The 27,621-nt window shown below is 39.3% G+C and overlaps 2 protein-coding genes across 3 annotated transcripts in view; both read left to right on the plus strand.

The window, feature by feature from the left end:
- Positions 1–27,009, plus strand: part of LOC134795598 (uncharacterized) — a 125,931-nt gene extending 98,922 nt beyond the window's left edge. For both annotated transcript variants that reach the window (XM_063767506.1, XM_063767498.1), the window contains 5 exons: positions 15,503–15,678; positions 16,245–16,351; positions 21,730–21,917; positions 25,887–25,999; positions 26,609–27,009. In XM_063767506.1, the coding sequence (XP_063623576.1) occupies positions 15,503–15,678; positions 16,245–16,351; positions 21,730–21,917; positions 25,887–25,999; positions 26,609–26,833 (809 nt within the window). In that variant the 3' untranslated portion in view covers positions 26,834–27,009. The remainder of the gene's footprint in view (positions 1–15,502; positions 15,679–16,244; positions 16,352–21,729; positions 21,918–25,886; positions 26,000–26,608) is intronic.
- Positions 1–27,621, plus strand: part of LOC134795819 (annexin B9-like) — a 122,761-nt gene that overhangs the window by 25,109 nt on the left and 70,031 nt on the right. The gene's annotated exons all lie outside the window — the stretch shown is intronic.

Genomic DNA, 27,621 nt, shown 5'->3' on the forward strand with positions numbered 1-27,621 from the left:
ACCACTTCGTTTTTGGGCTCGTTTGATTCGTCTCAACAAGATCTTTGACACTGAAGATACACAGGGTCTGATGATGGAGCTGGAAGGTGGCCAAGGGTACCAGTCTATCATGTAACTAAACAACTTCGTGTTTGGGCTCGTTTGATTGGTCTCAACAAGATCTTTGACACTAGGTGATACTCAGAGTCTGATGATGGAGCTGGAAGGTGGTCACCGGTACCAATCAACCATGCAACTAAACCACTTCATGTTTAGGCTCGTTTGATTAGTCTCAACAAGATCTTTGACACTAGGTGATACTCAGAGTCTGATGATGGAGCTGGAAGGTGGTCACCGGTACCAATCAACCATGCAACTAAACCACTTCGTGTTTAGGCTCGTTTGATTCGTCTCAACAAGATCTTTGACACTAGGTGATAAACCAAACACGAAGCCCAAACACGAAGCCCAAACACGAAGTGGTTCAGTTACGTGATAGACTGGTACCCGTCGCCACCTTCGAGCTCCATCATCAGACCCTGAGTAGTATCTTGTGTCAAAGATCTTATTGCGACGAATCAAACGACCCCAAACACGAAGTGGTTCAGTTACATGGTAGACTGGTACCCGTGGCCACAGTCCAGCTCCATCATCAGACCCTGAGTACTAACTTGTATCAAAGATCTTGTTGCGACGAATCGAACGAAGCGAAACATGAAGTGGTTTAGTTGCATGGTTGATTGGTACCGGTGACCACCTTCCGGCTCCATCATCAGACCCTCAGTACTACCTTGTGTCAAAGATCTTGTTGCGACAAATCAAACGAGCCCAAACACGAAGTGGTTCAGTTACATATATGGTAGACTGGTACCCGTGGCCACCTTCCAGCTCCATCATCAGATCCTGAGTACTATCTTGTGTCCAAGGTCTTGTTGAGACGAATCAAACGAGCCCAAACATGAAGTGGTTCAGTTACATGATAGACAGGTACCCGTCGCCACCTTCGCGCTCCATCATCACACCCTGAGTACTACCTTGTGTCAAAGATCTTGTTGAGATGAATAAAACGTGCCTAAACACGAAGTGGTTTAGTTGCATGGTTGATTGGTACCGGTGACCACCTTCCGGCTCCATCATCAGACCTTGAGTACTATCTTGTGTCAAAGATCTTGTTGAGACGAATCAAACGAGCCCAAACACGAAGTGGTTTAGTTGCATGGTTGATTGGTACCGGTGACCACCTTCCGGCTCCATCATCAGACCCTGAGTACTATCTTGTGTCAAAGATCTTGTTGAGACGAATAAAACGAGCCTAAACACAAAGTGGTTTAGTTGCATGGTTGATTGGTAATTTGGTACTGGTGACCATCTTCCGGCTCCATCATCAGACCCTGAGTACTATCTTAAGTCAAAGATCTTGTTGAGCCGAATCAAACTAGCCCAAACACGAAGTGGTTTAGTTGCATGGTTGATTGGTACCGGTGACCACCTTCCGGCTCCATCATCAAACCCTGAGTACTATCTTGTGTCAAAGATCTTGTTGAGATGAATAAAACGAGCCTAAACACGAAGTGGTTTAGTTACATGGTTGATTGGTACCGGTGACCACCTTCCGGCTCCATCATCAGACCCTGAGTACTATCTTGAGTCAAATAAATACATATAGAATGTCAGGTCGTTTCAAATATTTTAATCCTGTGCGGTAGTTTATTAAACTGTACCATTATAAATTATAATACTATAAAAACAGTGCTAGGATCAAAGTCTCTACGGCGGTTTACACGCATACAGTATAGCGTTTTACACGGCGCCCGCCGCACACAATGATAAAAAACCTCGTCGTCGCCGTTGAAAATGTGCGGAGCCGACCGACACACGTCCTGCCTCTACAAGCTCTGCCGCGGCACTGAGCTGGCGCAGCGCGCGTCATCGGTAATATAGAGTAGTTTTCAAAAAATTGCCAAAAAATTATAGTAGAATTTCATAAACACTAATGTATACCAACAGTATAAGCAAACGTTGCAGATTGCTTGAGTATGAAAATGACTTCGATATTAAGTAGATTTTCGTAGGAATTGACACTTGTTTCGGAGAGAAAATTGAGTTCGTTTTATTTTGATTTTCTCTTTCTCAGAGGTATGTAGGAAAAATATCGTTTGATATGCCTAAAGTACAGGGTATTAGTAATACAAAATAGCCAGGTTTAGCAGAGTAAACTTCTCAACATTTCCAAATAAGAGCTCGCCATTCAGTGCTTCACGGGGTTTTTCGGAAAGGACCATCAGAAAAAAAATCATTACTAATTTAATAAGTCCTTTTTCTAATATTTACAACGATATTTCTAAAGATAAGAAGACGCTTTTACTGGAGCAAGTACTCATTGTTTCTAATAATGAGCGCAAAGTCCTGAATTTCGTCGACTAGTATCATCAATTTTGCATTATTTCGACTTTTCTTGTAAGAGCGCTCTTAACACATTCGCTGTGTTACGGGAAGCATTTGGCCGTATTTGACTTTCCGTCGGTGCGGCAGCTATCTGCGCTTGTCTTGCCCCCGGTGCGGCGGTAGTTTTTCTATGTTCCCGTGTGAGTAAGAGAAAGATGACTATACTTCCGATATTCTTACTTCAAGTATATTCTATTTCAAAAGAAAAAACGTATTTTTTTTCTCTGGCGCGGCACGGGTACTATTTGTCCGTACTCCATCACCCCGTACCGCACCGAAAGGTGGGTACGCAGCGCTCAGATTGGTCATAGTGCTGCGCATTGTTCACGCTTCCGCGTCGATACGACATTTTTATAATGCGACAATTCAAGACTATGCTGACATCTATATTGAAAATTACCTACTCTAAAAGTCCGACCCCTGTTTATAATTTACTTTTATTCATATACAGGGTGATCAATCCAAATGGGTCAGTATAGAGAAGTCGGAAACTATGAGAAATAGCGAAATCTGTTCTTAGGAACCATGGCTTCGATTTTAGATTTAATAATAATGGCATTCAATTTTTTTTTAAATCTATCATACATAACCGGGATTCGAACCTGGTCAATATTCTTGTTGTTTGTTTGTATGGCAACTTTTAAACGATGCGTGATAGGTGGGGGGTGCTCGACCAAATATCATAGAGGGCCCCGAGACAAAACAAACTACATTAAAAAAAATTCAAAATGGCCGACTTTTTTTTTATTTTTTTTTAAGTTGGTCCGAGCGCGCTGAGATTTGGCATGCGGCGAGCCTGGGGGCCCAAGATTACCATGTCAAAAAAAAAATTTGGAAAAATCCAAAATGGCGGCGGACACGGGCAAAGTCAAATTTCCAAGTAGGTTAGTTTCAGGCCGGGAGGCCGAAGACCGACCCCGGCGGAGGGCCGAAGGCCCGGAGCCTCCACCCCGACTCCCAAAACGCGACTCCCAATAGGAAAAGTGTTGGGTCGTGTTTAAGCTCCAACTTGCCCCTTTCGTGTGACGCTTCGGGCCTTCGGCCCTACGCGGAGCTCGGCCTTCGTTTACTCGGCCTCGGCCTCGCGTTTTGGGAGTCGGGGTGGAGGCTCCGGGCCTTCGGCCCTCCGCCGGGGTCGGCCTTCGGCCTCCCGGCCTGAAGTTCGCCCTTCGGGCTCGCTTAACCTACTTGGAAATTTGACTTTGCCCGTGTCCGCCGCCATTTTGGATTTGTCCAAATTTTTTTTTTTTTGACATGGTAATCTTGGGCCCCCAGGCTCGCCACATGCCAAATCTCAGCGCGCTCGGACCAACTTGAAAAAAATATATAATTATATATATATTTTTTTTAATATATAATTATATATTTTTTATGTAGTTTGTTTTGTCTCGGGGCCCTCTATGATATTTGGTCGAGCACCCCCCACCTATCACGCATCGTTTAAAAGTTGCCATACAAACAAACAACAAGAATATTGACCAGGTTCGAATCCCGGTTATGTATGATAGATTAAAAAAAAAATTGAATGCCATTATTATTAAATCTAAAATCGAAGCCATGGTTCCTAAGAACAGATTTCGCTATCTCTTATAGTTTCTGACTTCTCCATACTGACCCATTTGGAATGATCATCCTGTATATGGTACAAAAACATGCCCAAAAACAACTTAAAATTACAATTTTAAACTAAATACAAAACTATTCTAAAATAAAACTAAACTAAACTGTTTATAATTATATGAGGATGAATAGTGTTTATTTTGATTACGTACAGACACGATGACGATAATAAATATTTTGTCGATTATAAAAGTCGTTATCGATTTTTTTGTATCACATCACTAGTGTTATATACGGCCTGTGCGGCAAGGGAAGTATATTCCCATAAAATTAAGGGTTTTGAAAAACGCCTATATCTTTTTTTATTTTATATAGATCCGCGGGCGACGGCAGCTGTATATACACAAAGATATAGTCTATTGATCAGAATTACTTTTATTTCAAATCGATTACATTCCAGGTCTGTAGGGACCTTTAAAGTCAGGACATGGTACGGGAAAATGTAGGTCGTGCCGCAAATCTGGCTTTCTCAATACGGGAAGTATATGACTCGTATAGCACTGGCAGTAAGTTTGGGTTTTGCGCTGCCGCACCGAATGTGTTAAAATTATTAATTTTCTCCGTCATGAATTAATACCTAATCGTAATTATATCGCATCCATATCAAATCCATATTCGTACGTATCGCCTCCTTTAATCACTTAATAATGGCCATGAAGGTGGGTACTTTGAAAAAAAAACATTGACCTCTGTCATTTGAAGTGCCGGATTAAGCCTTTTAAGCAAAATAAGCACTTGCTTAGGGCACCACGTCTAGGGGGCACCAAAACCGTAGGCAAAAAAACGCGCAGGCTGCATCAGCATTGCAGTCGTCGTGGAGTAAGTACCTACATGAAACTTTTATACGTGTACAAGTACCCATCTAATAACGAAGGGTCGTAGGGATCAAGTAAGAGAGTGAGGGTACGTAAGAACATCTCCAACGTAGGCTTTTGATTTGACCTTACGCGGAGGCCCTTAAAGTCATGGAAAAAAATATTGCTTTCGGGCTTGCAGCCAGCCGATTTTTTCGACAAAGGTTACCGATTTTATAGCAAATTTTGCTCTCTTGCACGCCAGATTTGTCGGCCAAGCCGAGTTGCTCCTTAGCCGCGATCCTGAGACCTAACTGTCAAAGTGTTATAAGGGGCCCCGTGAAAGCCGAAAACTAAAAGCATCCTATCAAGTAGCGCTTTCGAGTGAAGCCAAAGAGCGAGCAGTAGAAAAGTCGTGATTACATGCATAGATTCGATGTCAAGCCACTCTTTTGCAGTTCGGCGTTAGGTCTTATGCGAGGCCTTTTGCCTTACGGCAAAGTTGATCTTCTGCCTTAGTTACACTTGGGCGTGGATCCAAATCCAAGCTTTCCTCTTTCGCAGTTGGGCCTTCTGCCTTGCTCACACTTCGCCAATTCAATTCACTTGGTCAATTCCAAGCTCTGCTTTCTTGCATCTTTTCTGTATGAAAACAACCTCGCTGAGACCGATAAATATCGAGCCCTATGCGAAGCTAGGCTGATACAAAACTGTCCCATCCCTTCTCTGTATGAAATCCTGGATTGGCGCCTGGTTGGGACTAAAAGTAAAAATGTACAACTGTCTATCAAATTGCGTTTTTTATATCGAAAAATGTTCGAGCTCGCTTCGCTCGCGTTTTCAATAACTTTCAATAACTTTCTAAGGTATGATAAAGGTGACATTCGGGTGGCGACTGCAGCAGCATTACTCTGTTGCAACGTTACTGCTGCAGCACTGTCAATTTTCGTGATAAAATGATGTGACTGATTTCCATACTAAAAGTAAAAATGTACAACTGTCTATCAAATTGCGTTTTTATATCGAAAATTTTTCGAGCTCGCTTCGCTCGCGTTTTCAATTACATTCTAAGATAGGATTAAGGTGACATTCGGGTGGCGACTGCAGCAACACTACTCTGCTGCAACGTTACTGCTGCAGCACTGTCAATTTTCGTGATAAAATGATGTGACTGATTTCCATACTAAAAGTAAAAATGTACAACTGTCTATCAAATTGCGTTTTTATATCGAAATATTTTCGCGCTCGCTTCGCTCGCGTTGTCAATAACATTCTAAGATATGATAAAGGTGACAATCGGGTAGCGACTGCAGCAGCATTAGGTACTCTGTTGCAACGTTACTGCTGCAGCACTGTCAATTTTCGTGATATAATGATGTGACTGATTTCCATACTAAAAGTAAAAATGTACAGCTGTCTATCAAATTGCGTTTTTATATCGAAATATTTTCGCGCTCGCTTCGCTCGCGTTTTCAATAACATTCTAAGATATGATAAAGGTGACATTCGGGTGGCGACTGCAGCAGCATTAGGTACTCTGTTGCAACATTACTGCTGCAGCACTGTCAATTTTCGTGATAAAAATGATGTGACTGATTTCCATACTAAAAGTAAAAATGTATAACTGTCTATCAAATTGCGTTTTTATATCGAAAAATTTTCGCGCTCGCTTCGCTCGCGTTTTCAATAACATTCTAAGATATCATAAAGGTCACATTCGGGTGGCGACTACAGCAGCATTAGGTACTCTGTTGCAACGTTACTGCTGCAGCACTATCAATTTTTGTGATAAAATGATGTGACTGATTTCCATTCTCAGCTGTAATGCATCAATGAACGTCACTTAATTTACCAAAAAAATTCAATGTAATCTTGATGACCCTTGCCTAGGGAGAGGGGGCACCAAGGTCTAGAAATGCTTAGGCCATCAAAATATCTTGATCCGGCACTGGTCGTTTGCGGAGTCAAACGATTTGGGACTCGCATTTTATACGCATTACCATGCCTTCCCAAAAAAAATCAAATCATTCGCGAAAGTCTCGCAACGCATTGAGGTTACAAGGGGCACGTGGTCTTCCTCTGGCGTCCGAAGAAGACCACGGTGAGTGGCGCTCTAGCCAGGCAGGCCGCTTCGCTTTCGCTCGCGCGCGTATAGGTACCTTACTGTATCGTCCGATATACACCTACTACTCTGTCGTTTAAATCACGTGTAAAATTAGAATAAGGGCGAAAAAAACTATTGATTTTGGAGTGTGGTTTTATTTAGTGGTACCTAATTGTAAAATATTTTATCTGGACTACAGTCCTCTAGCATATCGATCTGTCGACTTTACTTCAAGTTCCGCCTTCAGGGGAGAGGGAGAGAAATTAGGATAAGAAATTAGCAGCTTACTGATACAGACCGAATTCCACGCGGGCGGAGCCGCGGGCACAACTAGTATTAAATACGCATCGAAAGCGATAGTTTTTATGCTCTATATAGTTCTATTCTCATAATTAGATAATAGATTTGGAACAGTTTTTTCTTATCATACGTGCGTCGTATTTGAGAAACGTGTCAAAAACTTTTTTAGAAATGTGTAAGGCGCCATCTCGCTTCTTCCCTCGTTTTTTATCCCGTTCTGGTTTTTCAATTTTATATATATGTCGAAGACCGATGGTCTCAAAGGCGGTGGGCGCGTGGGGTAGTATCTCGATGTATTACTTCACAGCTAAACCAGTATGCTACCATGCTACCAGTGCTTGAAATAAACATTAGGACTCGTTAACCATACTAGTGCCTACTATACTTCAGTACTAAATGTTTAAAAGAACTAATTGCTATTTTTAACTCAAGGGAGCGATATGAAAGTAAAAAGAAACCGTTTAAATCTTTATTCAAGTCAAACTAGGCCGGCTTCAACCCTACATATCTGACCTGAGAAGATTTAGCCCTATATGGGACCGGCAACAAACTCAGAGGGATACATCTTTTCAAAACAAGTTAAAACAACACATAACACATCATTTCTTTATTTCACAAAAGTAAGCTTCTAATGAAACATAAGAAATCAAAATAACACTTGAAATAAAACACTTAGCTAAATGGTTAAAGAACGCGGGATTCTATAAGCTATCAGAATAATCCTTCAGGTATAAACCTTCAGGAACGTAGCGAGTTAGGCACGAGGTTGGCTAACGAGTACGTCCGATCTCTAGCGCGGTCCGATCAAGAAGAACTACCAGCGGCGGAACCTCTCTGCTCCCGCCTCAAAGTCAAGTTGGCAAACCTGCTCGACCAGTCTACCAACATACCGACAAAAACGCCAACTCGTGCCTACGCTCACTCGAGAGAAACCTCTCGACGTTCCAAAACCTGTCATCTCAGTTCAACAACACGCCAATAGATGGCGTTACTCTCTACGCAACTTTATTTCAACAATGCGCCAATAGACGGAGTTACTCTCTACACAACTTTATTTATTTTGTTACAACCAAATAATACGTAGCTCAACATTGCTAATCGATTTTATACAGGCGTCTAAAATAATGAACTATAACGCTGCAATACGTCTTTCTGGTGTCAGGGTCCGACATATATGATATGTCTGCAAAAATCAGAACTACCGGATTTGACGCAAAAGAGCCAGGTTACAAAATTCGACAAAGTTACTGGATTATTATTTGGTGGTTTCTATTTAAAATTTGAAACGACAGGGAACCGACCGACCTTTTCGTATTTTCGTGCTCGTAGCCTCAGCCGACTACTACAAGCCGACGAGATTAAAAAGTAAAATATTGACAGTATGAAAACGTCTAATATACAGAAACAATCTATGTGGTTTCATAGTGGTATATTGTTGATGCCACTATAATAACTAATCGTTTATAGACCGCCGTATATAGCCAAAGCTAATAGAGAAAGATAATATGGAAAAAGTAGATACCAAACCGAAGCAAAATAAACGAAACGATATCAAAGCAAAGACTGTTTCGGAGCTGAAGCAAGCTCATGCAAACAGTCGGAGCACCCGATTGAGCAATGTTAAGGAAATGGGCTTCTACCAGTTCAAGAGCATGTTGGAACGAAATGTTACCTCTCAGCCCGCGCCCGCGCCCAAAATAGCAAAACAGAATAAAAAACTAGTGAAGAGCACGAGGCCCCAAAAGCAATCTCCATCCATCACACCGAGGGTTTAGGACTCAAGATCCCTTTTTCCCTTCAGTCAATCTTAACAAGATACGTTTTATACTTAGCACGTAGCGTATTTGAATAAATTTTATCAATAAGCTCTAGTGTTTTGAAATCATCGAAAAGGTAATTAAGTTAATATTTTTTCACCACACCATGGGGTCTATTATTGAATTTCGAGCGCTCTATTTCGTCATTCGAAAATCTGTGGAAACCGGCGAATTGATATTTTAGGAGTAAAACCACAAATTTACCCCTTTTTTTAAAGTAAATAAATATTTCCATTAGAAACTTAGTGCCGCTACGGTACCTAACCATGTAGGTACATATAACTGCTCCAGTTCACAATTCAGACTGCAGCTTTTGCAAGCAAGGCCCCATCAAATGTGACAACATAGTCGAAACGTCGATAAAACGTGAGCCATGTTTTATTCTCATTTCCACGTGAATAAGAGAATATTCTGAATTGACGTGCCATTCGGTTCGTCGGGTTCTCCTATGAAATATTAATCCAATACGCTCAAAGCCCGAAAAAGTAAGTGGGTAGGTAAGTTTGTAAGTGTAGTGCCATTAGATGTCTCGAAACTTGATGAACATAGATTAACATAGCTCTATTTAAAGTAGGTGTAGATAGAATCTGACAGTTTAATTATCTAACGGTTGATTTTATCTTTTTCCAAATTAAATATGCGTTTTGAAATTAAACTCACTCGAATGCAGAGAAGCATATATAACTTGATATATATCTAAGTACGTAAGAACGTTCATAAAAAATATTTTTATTGCACGCCTCAGTACACACATACAAAAAAAACATATTTATGTGTAACTATGTGTATTTTCTGAGGAGTGTAATGTATCAAAATGTCATTTAGTCAAGTTTTATACGGATATAATGGCTGTAGTTTTATCAATTATCAATATTATCATCTATCGTGTCATGTTTCACTCTCGCACTTATTATAGGTATGACGACCACGTCACGATGGCAGTATATAAGATACGAGTATCAGCGCAACCATCTTAGGTCCACAAGAAGGGTTCCTCGCAATTATTAAATTGGTATCCTGTAACCGTTCTTGTAAAATTAAATTAAATGAGAAATAAAAAAAAACAACGGGTTGCACTCCGGGAGTGCCGACAGAAGTGAAAATACAATGACTCGTCCAAAATGTCTGCAGCACTATGTATAATTGACCCATCCTCCTTTCTATTGAAAAACTATAGTTCCGAAATTGCTGGCCAGTGAGCTTAAAATAGTAGCGTTAATTGTTTAAAATTCGAATAGAAATTGTAAAGTTACCTTGCAGACCTCGCATCTAAATATATTTGGTCATGATATTTTGAGTTTTATTCGCCAGTACTAGAGTTCACTTTTATTAGCGATTTCATCAAGATCTAGCTTTATTGAATTATATTGGAGTGATATAAAGTTATGTAAGATCCTCGTATTCCAGCCCGTACAAGATTAGAACATTGAGCTTTATTGCTTAATATAAAAGTCCAGTTTTAAATAATTGACCTGATTATGATACGTAACATTGTCCGTGACACATGACGTCAGCGTTACGTTACGCGTTACGCTGAATCGAGATTATCATTTTTTCCCCACCTCAAAAAGTGCTCAGCGCCGCTAAAGAAGTTTTCACTTCAAAAAAACTCGTTTCTAATACGTAAGTGAGGTGAATTTAACCTTGAAGTTATTTGTTTACAAGGGGGCAAAGTTGTTGTTTAACCGCTCGGGCTAATATTGATACCCGAGGCAGACAGATAAAGCACGAGGGTTAAACAAAATTTGCCCCCGAGTGTAACACAAAAATTTTCACCACACCAACCCGAAGAAAATATTAACTGTAAAATATCCAACAAAAACAAACCAAATCAAATCCAAATGAATGTTATTAAATATTTATCGTTAAAAATCATCATTTAAAAGTCAACTCAACCAGCAAACATAAGAAAACAACTCAAAATTTGCATTTGATAACTTTGCCTCACATGTGAATAAAATGCAACTTTGCAATCGGTTTTTGAACAATCAAGAGAGCCTTTACCAGTTGGTGTGGTGAAAAAGTATATTAACTAGTGTCTATAATATAGAGTAAAAATAAATTATGGGCTTCATTTGTTTCTGTTTTGGTTAGGTGTCTCAGGTATATTTCTAAATTTGTTTTTTTTTATTGTAGTCCGGAAACCTTGGTTTGATACATTATGCACACACCTTTCCATCGGGAACTTTATTGAAACTCTGTCTCGACCCGAATTTACGACGGTTCCCGTACTCCTCCGTTTTACGACTACAAATTATATAATTGTGCCGCAAGCTTTATAGCTGGAAAAGTTTGAATGAATCTTGAATTCGGTTACAAAGTAAACAATAAGTATTTGCTAACATCGCTTTTCTAAAGCTGAAAAGAAACTGAATTTTAAGCTTGCCAAATAAATTTGCATTAATGGTCCTAAGTGTTTTCACTTGCATGGAAAATAAAAGGTTGTTACAGATGTACTGCATAATTGTTTTCCATCGTATTTTCTCGGCAACGTTCGTATTTGTCATGCTACTTCAGTCAACCTCAGTACTCAGTACTTTTTGCACTGAGACTGACTGAAATATCAAGACAAGTGCGTACGTACGATGGAAAACAATTATGCACATACAAAAGGTAATCACGGTCGATAAAAGTAGGTCTAGTAAATCGTACTGCTATCTTATGAAGTGACAGCGGGGTTATTTTTATATATCTAAAACCCATATGGACAATTTATGTCATACTGAAATAGATGTTTGTACCGTCGACGTCAAAAATATGTTTACACTTTTGCACCTTACTCCTTTGTAATAAGGCGAAACATGTAAACATATCTTTGACGTCGACTGTACACTAATAGTTAGATAAGTCTTACATTTCACCGCACAGCCAATTATGGGAATTATTCGTTCGTGCCTTAACGTGCTTGGATCGTTTGATCAGTTGAAACCACAATATTTCTGGCACGCGAAATGTTCGTTTGCTTAACGATTATTACGTTGTTATTGAAAAGAGTTAACTGGCTATAACAGAAATGTGGAGTTTTGTAAGCGATGGAAAGATTTATTGCCATGTGAGTTAAGTACACTCAAAAGGACACATTTATTGATGGGGCTAAGTTCATTCCATATCTTGCGGGCAACATAGAATAAACAGAGAGAGTTAATAAAAATTGTGGTCATGTTGCGTTTTTGCGCGCGTAACTGTTTTTATCAGTTACCTTTACAGGGTGGCTAAAAAATAACTGCATTCCCGTTGCCAGGGAAGTTTTGGGATTATACTGAGCAACTTTTACTATGGGATCAACCCCGAAATCGCAAAAAATAATTTGGCTGTTTCATAACATAACCTACCTACATTCTGGCTGGTCCATTTTCTATGGGAGGGTAATTTTTTTTTTCGCGATTTCTTTGTTGGTCCTATAGTAAAAGCTGCTCAGTATAATCCCAAAACCTCCCTGGCAACGGGAATGCAGTTATTTTTTAGCCACCGTGTATTTACTGCTGTGTGTTAGTACTGCTTGGTTAGAAATTTGTAGTGATTTTTGTTTACTGAGTATCCAACCGTATTCACATTCATGAATTTGGAATACAACATACATTCTGGTATTCAAAACTCTGTAAAACTGCAGGAGTGCAGGTACATGCCTCTAACTGCTGATGGCGCTGGAGCACCTAAGTTACCCAAGTTCTTAAGTACGTTATATAAAAATGAAAGCGTATAAGTAACTAAAGGAAGTGGAAGTGAATTTTAAATAGGTATCCGATAGCAATTAAAACAAGTTCTTGTCGCCAGCATTTTTCATTCGCCCAATAATTGGTTCGGGTATTCTGCCAACCAATATCTTCGAAAAATCTTTTAAAGGTAAGTAAAGTACTCTATATTAGTGTAAATTTCGATTGTTCTGATTCAGATTGAGACAACTCACAATGGTGGCGCAGTGCGTCGCAATAATTCGGTCACCCTTAGGGCGGACCGAACCCTGTGTTTAATAAGTAAATTCCACGCCCTTTTCGCGTAAAACTGTGCTGTTTTGAATTTAATTTAGGTACCTTTCATTACCTGGATCATAATTAAGTGGCAAAGTTTTCCTTGGCTACTCCTAATAAGAATGTAACTGGGTCGATCAACTATTTCTTGTTGTTATTCTGTCCCATCAGCCAGGAGACAATAGTAGCATAGTTTCTTAGAAGAGCTGCCGTACCATGTTCTACAAACGTGCTTAGTAGATGTCCCATTATGGAAAGGCCTTATAACTACCAAAAAATTCAAGTTTGGTTCATTTAAATACGAAATAACTAGTATTTTAAGAGTGACCCAGGAGACCGTAACCATGGCAAATAGTGACAAGAAAAAGTTGATTCACCCAACTAGAGGTAGTAATTACCCCTCATATTCGTTTTTTTTACACCTCGAACATCATATCACGAAATTGGCCGTAAACTATCCACTTCAAAGTGTTCCTGTGACTTGCCTGTCATTTCTAATAGCAACACATTTTTTACAAAGTGGTCGCAATGTCACGTATCATAAAAAGTTCAATGCTGCAGATGTTTGCAAAAAGCAACAGTTTTGCCAGGCTATAGATATGCGCAAATTGTGTCAAACCTCGAGCTTGTCCGTCGAAACATGAATAAACATCACCGCACATCGTTACTGGATGCACACGACACGACACGACGACGTTAGCGTCGCTACTTGAACCAGTACGACGTGAGCCAGTTTGAATCTACCAAGATATGAAACAATATACTTTTCGCCACACCAGCTCGGAAAGGCTTACTTTGCACTTCAAAAACTGATAGCAAAGTTGCATTTTATTCACATGTGAGGCAAAGTAATCAAATGCAAATTTGGAGCTGTTTTCTTATTATGTTTGCTGCATGGTAGAATTGACTCTTAAATGATGATTTTGGATGATAAATATTCAATAACATTCATTTGGATTTCATTTGGTTTGATTTTGTTTCATATTTTACATTTAATATTTGCTTCGGGTTGGTGTGGTGAAAAATTTTATGTTTCACTCGGGGGCAAATTTTGTTTAAACCTCGTGCTTTGAAACCCTCGCAACGCTCAAGATTCCATTTTTCGAACCACTCGCTACGCTTGTGGTTCAATTATCTTTCGCTTGCTCGGGTATCAATATTAGCACAAGCGGTTAAACAACAACTACAACAACCTAACAGCTTTATTTCTTATCCAGTGCGACTTACACTTTTCTGAATAGATAATCCACAACACTTTGCCCAAGAAATTCCACGGCTTCCGTTCAAAGTCATTTCTCAAATTCATGTCTATTTACAGTTTTTTGTAATTCTCTAGGTATAGTTTGCTAGGTACTTATTAGTAGGTATCTATTTTTAAGTTCGACCTTTGAAATTTCCTATATGGCCCCTTCTGACTCAGTGACCAAGATATAACTATTTCATTCAAAAACAGTCATTTTCTTTAGTGACAGTTGTTATATACCCATTACTTGGGCAGTCCTTCACAAAACATGCTTGAGGACTCCGCGGAGACAATCCACACATCTACATACTTGATGCAGACGTAGAGTGTTCGTCTAATATGCACGCATATACTTACATCTACCTACTTTTAAAGCCTACATTGTTCACTTTCATACTTATACTCGTAGACCTCGTAGTTGTATAAGGGATGAAAAAATATATAGATAAGTAAAAAAATATGGTGAACTACGGAGGTAGTAAATACCTAAACCATATACATACATTTATACCATAAGACATATACATTTATACCATAATTTAAATGTACCCGAACTCCATAGCATAGCATAGCCATAGCATGTGATCATAACAAACTTGTTGGCAAAACTGCGACGGGTCTAAAGACTCCTCTTCACGTTGGGCCAACGCCAACGCCAACGAGGGACGCATTTATGCGTTAGAGGGAGCAAGTGATATTGCTATCTCATTCTACCGCATGGCTGCGTCCCTCGTTGGCGTTGGCGTTGGCCCAACGTGAAGAGGAGCCATAACAAGGGTCTCAATGCCCATATTGAGCGTCACAGCGCAGCGCCTAAATAGGTAATTTAACCGATAGAGATTTCCCTTTCAATTAAAATTTCAAACCTTTGCGCGTTTGCAACTTTTATCATTTGACATGGCCGTTAAATTAAATTTCGTCCAAACATCAAAGGACTACAAGTATTTAACTACCTACCTGTCTAATTTTTAACCCAATAAAAAAAAATACCAGATACCAGCTCCATACGGAAAAAAAATCGAAAACATAAAATTCTTATATGTATAATTACGGGTTATGATGTATAACATACCATAGAGGTCGTGTAAACCATCTAATTATGCCGCTACATTCACGCTCTTAATAATAAGGAAAAATAAATATACAATTATCTCAATAACAGGGCAGCTACCCACTCAGCTTGTGACAGTAACCAACATACTCGTACTTATACAGATTGTCTGTTCGTACAGCGACGTGGGTCAACCGGTTCAGCGAAGACCTGGGCTGCCTGGAGCTGGAGGACGAGCAGCCGCTGGCTCAGCTGAGCTCCGTCCAGACCGACAAGCTGACGCTCTTCTTCACCGAGCTACTCGACCATGACAGAGATGACGTCATTTGTGATCAAGACTTTGATCCCTTCTTTGAGGTAATGAACAATCAGTGCCAAACATTTCCATCAGTGTCAGACATATTCGCTAACGTCTTCGTAACTTACTTTCTATAGCGAGATGTATTAGAAAGTAAGTAACGCTCACGCTAGCAAAATATGTCAGTAGAAAAGTCGTGGTAGCCCTAATAAACTACCAGAAAATAACAACTTTCACTATAATTAACTATTCCATCCTAAAATTAAATTAGCGTAACTATTTATGTCGAGCTTAGACGCTTTTGTGGTGCGCTAAACATTATCCCTCTATAAAAAAATAAAAACACTAAATCATAAAGCAATTGACTACCGTTTTAAACTCTATGAGTCGTGATTCTAAACTGAGATTGAATCTTCCTCGGTTTGTCACTTAAAGCACTTTAGTTTTGAAGATGTCATGTGTTTGCAAAATCCCATCTGAAAGCGGTGTCGCCTTGAAGCGATTTTATTACGGTCATAATTAAGGTGACGATGACTAATGAATTCCGCGCCCTATTAACCACATAGATTAACTAGCGCTATAATGAAAGAGAATAATTAAATTTGTTTGATGTCGCCATTTGCAGAAGCTCGCTCACTTCGCCGACTGGTCGTTCGACTCGTCCGAGTTCCACATCATGTTGGAAGTGAAACGGGAATTCATAGAGCAGTTCATCAACCCGCTGCCTCCCAAGTGAGTAGACTCGTCTCGTCTCGTCGGCTAGGTGAACTCGAATAATTAATGGGCCGTACTAATGAATTATAATTATTCATCAAGATAAGGTTCGCTTCCACGAATTAAAGATACAAAATGCCATGACGACATTACAATGGAGAGTCCGTCACTTTAACTAATGGAAGGGATTACAGACATTTATACTGTTGCTATTTTGAACATTTGAGATTTAACTTTGATTTAGGCCGGTAATTTATTTCAGCAAAAAGCAGCAACTCAATTTTGACTGAAATGAAAATTATTTTATTTTATGTTTGATACCAATAAAATTTGCCTCTATCGTAGGTCTCTCTACCTACTCACTACTTCAGTTTTTACGTACCATATGTAGAGGGCACGCAGAGACAACTACGATTAGAACTTTAAGATACGTCAATTAATAGATCTAGAAACGATATGGATTAGATGTATCAGTGTCAAAAGTGACGTTTTTGTTTGAAGAAACGTCACGTTTGACTCTGACATATCTAATCCATATCGTTTCTAGATCTATTAATTGACGTGTCTTAAAGTTCGAATCGGGCCGAGAGTGTATAAAAAATTGTGTAATAATCTTCCTTCTTTTACGTAGGTATTGTATAATTATGCCTTAATACTTTCAGTACGTTTTCATTTTCAGCTCCAATTTTCTTTATTTAAGTAACAAGGCATGTGTAATGACTTAATAAGACAAGGCAGGACTTATACAGAACGAAAAGACCTTTTATAAAACAACATTACTTATTATTTCTGTGAAATGAGTCAGCTGTAACATGTCTACATGTCTTGACTTTAAAATAAATACGCACAAGAAACGTAGTTCCTATTTCAGAAAGGTTAGGACATGGCGCGAGCTCGTTGCGCCTCGACATCTCATCCCACATAATGACGTGATAAACCCTATACGACTATCATAGGCCGCAGTATAACGGGAATAAAGCGGCTGCGTTTATACTAGCCATTTTCTACAAGAATGAGCCATAGAACCATATTGAAAAGACGAATCTATTGACACTGTAGGTCAACATGTCGACAATGTATATATGTAGGTTTAAAGTATTCTAGCTGTGTCACGTTTTCGTCACTAAATATTTATCGAAGTGGTTGATTTTAAATGAATTTCATTCTCCTTTTACTTGTACAGTCAGCAGCAGAAGTCGCTAAGCGGGCGAGGTGTTCAAAATTACCTTGACACGCTCTTATTCTCTTAACATTAATGTGGCGTCAAGATCATTTTGAACACCTCGCCCGCTTAACAACTTCAGCTGCTGACCGTACAAGTTCTAAATAAAATGGTTTTAGAGCAACGTAAACATTTTGCGGCCGTTAGAACAAGCGACCGCGAAATTGCGAAATTGTGACAGTCATTAGCAAGCTCGCGGCTCCAACGCCGGCCTGCTCCCGGCATTCTTGTGAACATTAACTAGGTATACTTACGTATGTTGATATATGAATTTATACCATTGTATCATTTGTTATATGTAGTACATTAAAGCCAGTCTTCTTAAATTAGGAAAGAGAATTTAAGAATCGTGAGATCTATATAAAATATAATTTATCAAGTCTCTACTGCTACGCCGTAGCACACGTAGAAGATCTACGATTCACACAATTATGTATGTAGCTAAAAAAATAAGCCCGGTCAAATTGTATAGTTTTAATTGTTGAAAATTAATATTCATATAAAAAAACTATCGTGGTAATTCTTTTATTGATGACAAGGGTCTATATTGTAGAACTCGTATCCTATAGAGTCGCATTTAAAAATTTTCAAAGAAGTTGACTCAAGACTAAAAAAACTTAAGTCTTGAAAACTCATAAAAATCAGTCAAAATTTTCAAATAACAGTTGACTTCTCACCGATACTAAATCCAATTCCGCACGTGTCGTGTCTTTGCCCACAACTTGCAATTATCGCGCGGCAGCCCCTTTGGGCTCAATCAGAGCGCAAGCCGATTGTTGTCAGTAGCAAGCCACGTGCCCAGTTCCTGGATAGCTGTGTATAATCCCGTAAAACTGTTAATTAACGAAGTGAACTCTTAAAGTAACAGACACCTTTGAAATGTTTTGTTAACTTTCTATTTGTCAATAACTTTAATCGTTAATTAATTATGGATTCTGGGTACCTTAACACATTCAACACCAAGAACCCGACTGTCGGGTACACTGTTCGTAGCGACTACGCGCTACATACGACGAAACCGTGGCTACGCGCTACGAGCGTAACCCGTAGCACTTAGTGGTATTGAATGTGTTAATATATACCTACCTATAGCTTATAAATGAAAATAATGAAGCCATGGTTTGTCGAGGAATTGCGAAAGTAATGAAACATAAACATTTTCTTTATTAAAACGTTATCACAGCGTAAAAATATACATACAAAAGGCGGATATACTGCTATGGCATTTCGACCATACAGATCCAACAGACAATCATTTTTGGTGCGATGGATGGGAAGAAAATACAAATAGGTACTTTGTTAGTATTTATTACAACATTATAACATTATTGCACTTTATTCTTAAAAGTTAGCGTTTCAACTTTTAAACGTTCGTTACCTTTTTCTTTGTACTCAACTCGTTAAAATTTACCTTAATTAATTTTATTAGGTACGTAACTAACTTTTCGATTGGCGGCGCCCAACTTTGCATATCAATCAAGCAAAATGTTGTTTTGAAGGATACCTAATCTCCAGGCATCTTGAAAATCACTAACAATAACCTAATATTTATAATAATTTTATTAAAGTGGCTCACGGGCCACCGAAAAATATACACTTAAATAAGTGGGCGGCGATATTGTCATTTTATTATTAGGCCGGCCGGTGCTATCGGGGCGCTTCTATCTCTCCTTATCATAGGACATTGGATTTGGATAAGCTTTGTGAATATTGGAGACCCAAATAATAAACTATTATGCATGACCGTTGTTCATTACAACGCACTTATTAGGATCGAGATAGTTATATGCATATGCGACTTGTCATTTAGTAATAGGCGTAATAGCTGTGACGTGGACATGTGCCAGTGATTTCGGGGTTCGGGATCCCCGGGGCCCGTTTCTCAAAAGCTTGTAACTTGTAATACAAGCGGATATCACTTTTTGACAGCTTTTGTTAAAAAGGGACTTCCACTTGTATTACAAGTTACAAGCTTTTGAGAAACGGGCCCTGCCTGCTGGTATCATCTCATACTAGGTACCCAGTCACATTGTCTGTGATCTGTGCACCTCGTCTTGTGACGTCATTAGCGTTAGCGCGGCGTCGCAGTCCAACGAGGTGCACATAATACTAGTAACCGGATAGTAATAAGAGGGGAACAACCAAATATTCCGAAATATGTTTTTCCGACTTTCATAACCTCGATTTTCATAATCACGATATTTTATATGTCCGAAATATCGAAATCACGACTTTGAAAACCACGAATGAAGAAAATCACGACTGTGCTATTTCCGAATACTTAAAATCCGATTGTCATATGAACGAAAACTTAAAGTTCCGATTTTAAAAAAATCCGATTTTTTTTTCCGAATTTGTCTGTTCCCAAAAAATCATTGACCGATCGGAAATAAAATAATTCGGAATTCAGAAATTCGATCTTTTGTAAACTCGGAATAATGAAATTCGTGATTTTCAAAATGGAGGTAATTAAATGGTCAGCCGTTTTTAAAATTGATCTGCAAAAAAAAATGCATTCAAATCATTTGGACATGCTAGAACTGCTACCTTTACAGAAACCAACTGCTACTAGAAAAGTGGGTTAGGATACAACTGCAACCTTCACATAAGCCAACTGCTACTAGAAAAGTGGCTAAGGTTAGAACTGCGACCTTCACGGAAACCAACTGCTACTAGAAAAGTGGGTTAAGTTAGGTTAGAACTGCGACCTTCACAGAAGCCAACTGCTACTAGAAAAGTAGGTTAGGTTAGGTGAGAACTGCGACCTTTACAGAAACCAACTGCTACTAGAAAAGTGGGTTAGTTTAGAACTGCGACCTTCACAGAAACCAACTGCTACTAGAAAAGTGGGTTAGGTTAGAACTGCGACCTTCACAGAAGCCAACTGCTACTAGAAAAGTAGGTTAGGTTAGAACTGCGACCATTACAGAAACCAACTGCTACTAGCGAAGTGGGTTAGGTTAGGTTAGAACTGCGATCTTCACAGAAACCAACTGCTACTAGAAAAGTGGGTTAGGTTAGAACTGCGATCTTTACGGAAACCAACTGCTACTAGAAAAGTGGGTTAAGTTAGGTTAGAACTGCGACCTTCACAGAAACCAACTCCTACTAGAAAAATGGGTTAGGTTAGGTTAGAACTGCGACCTTCACAGAAACCAACTGCTACCAGAAAAGTGGGTTAGATTAGGTTAGAACTGCGACCTTTACAGAAACAAACTGCTACTAGAAAAGTGGGTTAGGTTAGGTTAGAACTGTGACCTTCACAGAAGCCAACTGCTACTAGAAAAGTAGGTTAGGTTAGAACTGCGACCTTCACAGAAACCAACTGCTACTAGAAAAGTGGGTTAGGTTAGAACTGCGACCTTCACAGAAACCAACTGCTACTAGAAAAGTGGGTTAGGGGTTAGGTTAGGTTAGAACTGCGACCTTTACAGAAACCAACTGCTACTAGAAAAGTAGGTGTAGGTTAGGTAAGAACTGCGACCCTCCCTCCCCTAGAAACTTACTGCTTACAGAAAAGTAGGTATAGGTTAGGTTAGAACTGCGACCCCTACAGTAAATAACTGTTTTTAAAAAAGTAGGTTTAGGTTACGTTAGAACTGCTACCCCCCGTAGAAACGTAGGTACCTTTATTTATTAACAACAAGTTCGGAATAGCGTTATTCGGTATTAAAAAAATAGGAATCACGTCAAATCGGAATTCAAAATTTCGGAATTATGACAATTCGGAATTCGTGATATCAAAAATCGTAAATATTAAATTCGGTGTTTCTCCCTATCGGAATTGTTATATTCGGAATTATGTGGTTCGGAATTTAAAAAATCGTCGGTTTTACTATTCGGAAATATAAAACTTCGTGATTTTCATAGTTCGGTAATTACGACAATCGGAATTTTGATGGGTCGAGCATTTAAAAATCGGAATAATAAAATTCGATATTTTAAAATTCGGCATAAAATATTTCGGAATTATGTAGTGTACCCTAATAAGAGTCTCACCTCACTTTTAAAAGGTCATAGCATCATGGTTTTGCACCTACTAATAATGATAAACTGACGCTGAAGTTTTAATTTGACACTTCTTCCATTGCTGAAAAACTGCAAAATGTGTGTTGTAGTGCCGTATCTGTTACCTATTCGTGGACCACTTTGCCTAAAATGCTTCTGTCGCCAGATACGGTGAGCTACCCTACTACAAGCGGGTGTGCGGCCCTGAGGCCGGAGGGTACCCGGGCCGGACCACGCTGGAAGGCTGGCTGGCGAGGTGGGCGCTACTTCTGAGTCGATACCGCCGCTTCTCTGATTTGCCGCTGTACCTGCAGTACTTGTGCAAGATACTGTTCCACGTCGTAGACAGAACCAGTAAGTACATACTTCGTACGACACCGCCACTACCGCTAGCCACTGCTTAGGGCCCCCCTCGATGGATAGGTACTCCTAATTCCTCTCAGATTTCGAAACCCTTTTTAGGGTTCCGTACCCAAAGGGTAAATACGGGACCCTATTACTAAGACTTCGCTGTCCGTCCGTCCGTCTGTCACCAAGCTGTATCTCGTGATCTGTGATTTTTACAGATGATGTATTTCTGTTGCCGCTATAACAACAAATACTAAAAACAGAATAAAACTAGTAGTTCGCTCCGAACTGAGAACTCGCGGGTTGGCAAACATTATATAGAGCTATTTTGTTGCACATACCAATAAATCGCGTGGATTTATTGCAAGGTCTGTGGAGCCCTTAACTGATAGATTTAAGTCACCATATACAGGGTGATTCATAAGACGTGAGCAGGACTAATCCTGCACACTCAGTAACTGATAATTGATCGATCACCGTCGTATTTAGGAGAAACAACAACACGTTTTCCTATTTTTTAACTTTTTGGTGAGGGCAAATTTAATTCTCAACAATCATGGTCACCCTACAGGACCTAATTAATAAACATAAGACCTCTTTAACCGTAATGGCATTTTGATTACGAAGAAAATAAACTGTCAAACTTGAGTGAGATACGAGTTTTCAAAAGTAACCAGACAGTGATGACAGTAATGACATTAAATTTGACACAGAATATCGGTAGTTTAGTATTCTAATTTTAGGGTGACCATGCATGTAGTAAAAAAATTAATAACTTTTTTTTTTTAACACGACTAGAAAAATTATGTTAACCTCACTAATACTGATACGAAACAGTTGCTTATAATTAAAGATATGCGCAGCGTTAGTCCTGCTCACGTCTCCTGAATCACCCTGTATATTAAAATAAACTGTATCTGTGGTAAGCCGAAACATTTCCTATCAAATGTCAGATACCTATATTATGTTTATTTTTATCTTGCTAATTATTTCAAGATGGTAAATTTAAAAACGATATTATAAAAGTGTAAGCCGAGCACTTTCATTTGATACCATTCTCGACCATACTTTCTTGCAAATAAAATGACCAGAATAGCAAGCCCCCTCACAAACAGCTTTTAGGCCTTCTAAGCTCTTCTAGCTCAATAACCTCTTGATCGAGCCTGCTCATAATTTAATGACTAAAATATAATGCCCTCGACTACATGTTTAACTAATTTCATTTAAATTAGAACAAATTTACTTTAGTTCTTGAGTATCAAACTATCTTCTGACAGTTCAGCTTAAAAACATCGAAATGCCGGGACGTGCCGCTAGCCAGCCGCGTGTTCAAAGTTGAATGTAAGAACTTCGTTCGCTTCGCTCGCTCGTTCGATAAAGATTTAAGTGATACAACAAACGTGATTTTTGACCGAAGTTAAGCAACGTCGGGCGGGGTCAGTACTTGGATGGGTGACCGTTTTTTATAGATAATGGTACGGAACCCTTCGTGTGCGAGTCCGACTCGCACTTGGCCAGTTTTTATAGTGCCGCAAAGAACTACTATATTATTAAAAAATACTGGCAAGAACACAATGCCCTGGCGGCTATACTTTTCGTTAGAGTCAAAGATGCCGAGACTGAAGCGTAAATTTCGATATATTTAGTGATTCTCTTTTAGTACCTAATGTAACGTAAGTAAACGTTATTAACGTGACTTTTCTCTGGGAATTATCCTCTGCATTATTAAAGAGTAAATCACAGCAATGCTGCATTCGATTTCTCCCCCACAAAAGTCGAGAAATGTTAATAATAGTTTCCATTAATCTGCAATCAATCGGCGGCTCTCCAGTTTGATATTTCGTTCTCACGCAAAGAGAACAAATATTTTATGTTTTGCGCAATTAGTGTGAATCACGAGGCCGAGCCAGGCCGGCCAGCGGTTCCACGTCAAAAAGTCGATTTCATTCACGGCTGAAACTAATTTACGCTGTCAAAGCTTTCAATAATTTGCTGCAATTAAAAATAACGGTATTTACGAGTATTGATTAATTGCGTACGATGGTAGCGTACTTTATTATGGTTACTATTTCAGACCGTTTTTACGCAGGTACCTACAGTTTGGAATAGGTAATAGAAAGTTAAAATAATGCCTAACTGAAAATAACCAACTGCACCAAAACAGTTTATAATACCATTAAAATTTTGGCTGCATCTCATAACAATCACAATTACCTAGCACTAAAAGATCTGAGATTTTTATAATAAGAGTTCACTTTAATCAGTTTAAATCTTCAAGTTGGTTAAAGAGGTAAGCAAATATGACGAACAAATAAGGTCAAAAAATATTCGCGCGAATGATTAACACATTTATTTTACTAAAAGTGAAGAAATACAAGTTTATAGATGTAGACTCTAAGCAAAAGAAAATTTCTCTAAGAAAATATTCAAACAAAATGGCGGCATAATTGTTAATCAAGCCATCACGTCGTAGTGGCGGGCTGGTGGCCCCGAATTAATCCTGTCGATCAGTCCGACAGCGGCTGTAAATCCACCTGCCAAAGCAACTTTCGTTGAAACACGGCTTTTTTAAAAACCGGGCAAGTGCGAGTCGGACTCGCGGGTTCCGTACCATAATGCAAAAAACGGCAAATAAAAAAACGGTCACCCATCCAAGTACTGACCCCGCCCGACGTTGCTTAACTTCGGTCAAAAATCACGTTTGTTGTATGGGAGCCCCACTTAAATCTATATTTTATTCTGTTTTTAGTATTTGTTGTTATAGCGGCAACAGAAATACATCATCTGTGAAAATTTCAACTGTCTAGCTATCACCGTTCGTGAAATACAGCCTGGTGACAGACGGACGGACGGACGGACGGACGGACGGACGGACGGACGGACGGACGGACGGACAGCGGAGTCTTAGTAATAGGATCCCGTTTTACCCTTTGGGTACGGAACACTAAAAAACGGATAAAGTCACGCGTTGAGCTCCAAGTATTAAGTAGTATCCTTTGTAGATAATAAAGTTTCATATTGCTGGGAAATTAAGGCTATAGTGGCGAACACTAAAGTAGGTCACACAGAACACTAAACGTCGAGTAATCCTAATCAGATTCGGATTTTAGAATTCCAGTTGATCAAAGGACCAACTTAATCCGAGCTTACATTAAGCTGCTACGGCATTTACTCAGCCATACCGTAATACGTCACAAACGCAACATGTATAGGTACGAGTACGTAGGTGCTTACTCGCAATAACGTCGAAGTCGTAAGATATTGAATAAGTACATAATACCTCCTAAATATTATTAAAAAAAAAAAAGTCTGTCGGCCAGAACGAACTAATTCCGAATTACGCCGATTTCTTTTCGTATTGTTCGGGATTTATATTATTCCGGAGATTTTGGGTACATTCCAAGTTCTGGCACTTCGCGCAGCGTCTGCAGCCAAAATTCAGTGAGCGGTGCATGGCAGCGGGCTTCCTGTTTCGTTCAAGTTTTATATGAATGCCTCTCGCGTCCCGCCGCGCCGACTCTTTGTCTTCATTTCATCTGACGTACCTACTTTCGTGTCTACTTAAATCAAAACTGAAAAATAGTGTTTTTAAATAAGTATTATTTGGAAGGTTAAATAAACTTTATTACGCATATCCTGCAAGGTATGAAATTATCAGGATGTATTTTTAAAGGGGTCAGTAAAAGAAGCTACCAGATCTCGTGGCCTTGCCTTCTGCCCCGGACTCCGAGGCAGAAGACATTAAGTAGGTAGTTGAGGACCGAACTAAGATTAACGCAAAGTGAGAGAGAGTCCGTATACATAAACTATATGGTATTAAAATATTATCTGTCTAATTATTCTGTGCTGCTTAAACCCAGAAGCGGTGTTGTAAGTACCTAAATAAATGAATTTACATTTACGAATTCATATCTCTACTTAAAGCTGAACTCCATCTCGTGAATTTTAGTGGGCATTTAAGTTGCTTATTTGCAGGTACTGGCGAGATAACGAAGGCGGCGCTCGCGGCGTTCTACCGCTCGGTAATCGGGCTCAGCGCACAGCGCGTCGAAGAAATCATCGACACGGCCTATGACCGCATGACTAGTGTAAGTGTTTATTGATATTCAGGACAATTTACAGTCGACAACTCGATTGGTAATAATGCGAAAATATTTAAACATCTTTGAGGTCGACTGTACTTACGTAGATATTACTGTAAACTGTAAAGTTTTACTTCAGCATTCTACCGGTTAATCGTCGAGCTTACCGCATCGACAAAATTGCCCTATACTTATACTACTTATCTATCGATGCGCCCACTTATTTATGACGAATACACCACTCAAATTAATTTAATCCAATGTAAATGTAAATGAACTAGGTACTTGCTACTGTTATTATAGTCCCATCGATCAACGATAGCAGATCAGGTATGATATGATTATATGATACACTGAGTACGTTTTTTAACCAACGCCTACTGTGTAATTTTACATTTAAACAGACGTTCAAAAAAGTAATGAAGATCAATGGGCGGTTGTAAATATGTACTTTTCACGTAAGACAATCCAAAAACATGTACGTATGTGTGTTTATAGTGTTTATACACAACTTTATGTAAAAAAACCATAACCCGGTATTCATTGTTCTTGCGTGTGGACATTTACCCGCATTTAAAAGCGTCATGTAAATTCAACAGCCTCTTATCTTTACAGAACAGTTACCTAATCCTGGACTACGGCACGTACGTGCACTGCTTCACTAACTGGCTGATGGGGAAGAACCCCAACGGCCCTGGACAGTGGGTTCTAGTGCCCTCTAAAGACACCCTCCCTGAGCCGCCCTTCCCCGTGGACTACAGCGCGCTCAACACCGAGCCAGCCAAGTTGGAGCCGTATGCTCCGGATAAGAAGACTAATAGACACTCTGTTATAGTATAAGTGACAAGATTCGGTTACGGAAGAAAGATAATCTTCCCGTGTTTTATACAAATTTAATGTAAGAAGTGAAGGTCAGTCCATAGATCTTAAGGAAGTAGGGAATCGGAAATCAACCTACTCATATCCAACTTCTTTTTCACTACACTGGTTTCATTAACGTCGTACTCTGTTAGGTGTTTGTCACAATTGTAACTAATGTGACTTACGTGATTTAGACACTAACATAACATACAGAGGTGCGGGCACACTAACATTTGTCATAATTTACTCCTGCGATTCTCACCCAAACCACTTAAAACATTTTTCATCACACTTGCTCACAAGTTAAGGGTAATTCCACAAAATTATACTATACAGGGAGTAACCGCTGTTATTACTCCCAAGAGGGATAGTTATTTTTTTTAATTATGTAACTAAGTTAATGCGAAGCGGATTGCACCCTAGTCAAAAAAAATAAGGTTTATATTTTGTAAATCGAGCTATTTATAAGTTGTCCTGTATAAAGTAATATATTTATTTAACTTTAATATAGATAGTTAGTATAGGTGCCTATATTTTTACCTGACTGCCTTCAGAGGGTTTTATCTTTCGAGAGCATGTAAACCTACCTACGTGTAAAGTAGAGCTCCCGATACACGTGTTACACGCTGACACGGGTACCCGTGTTCTTAAGCCCGCCGGGCTTAAGAACCCGAACTACACGAACCCGCCCGGATTCGGAAACGTGTACACGGGTACCCGTGTACACGGGTACACGGATACCCGAAATAACGGATCTTATTTACCCG

This window comes from Cydia splendana, chromosome 1, assembly GCF_910591565.1.
Source record: "Cydia splendana chromosome 1, ilCydSple1.2, whole genome shotgun sequence".
NCBI lineage: Eukaryota > Metazoa > Arthropoda > Insecta > Lepidoptera > Tortricidae > Cydia > Cydia splendana.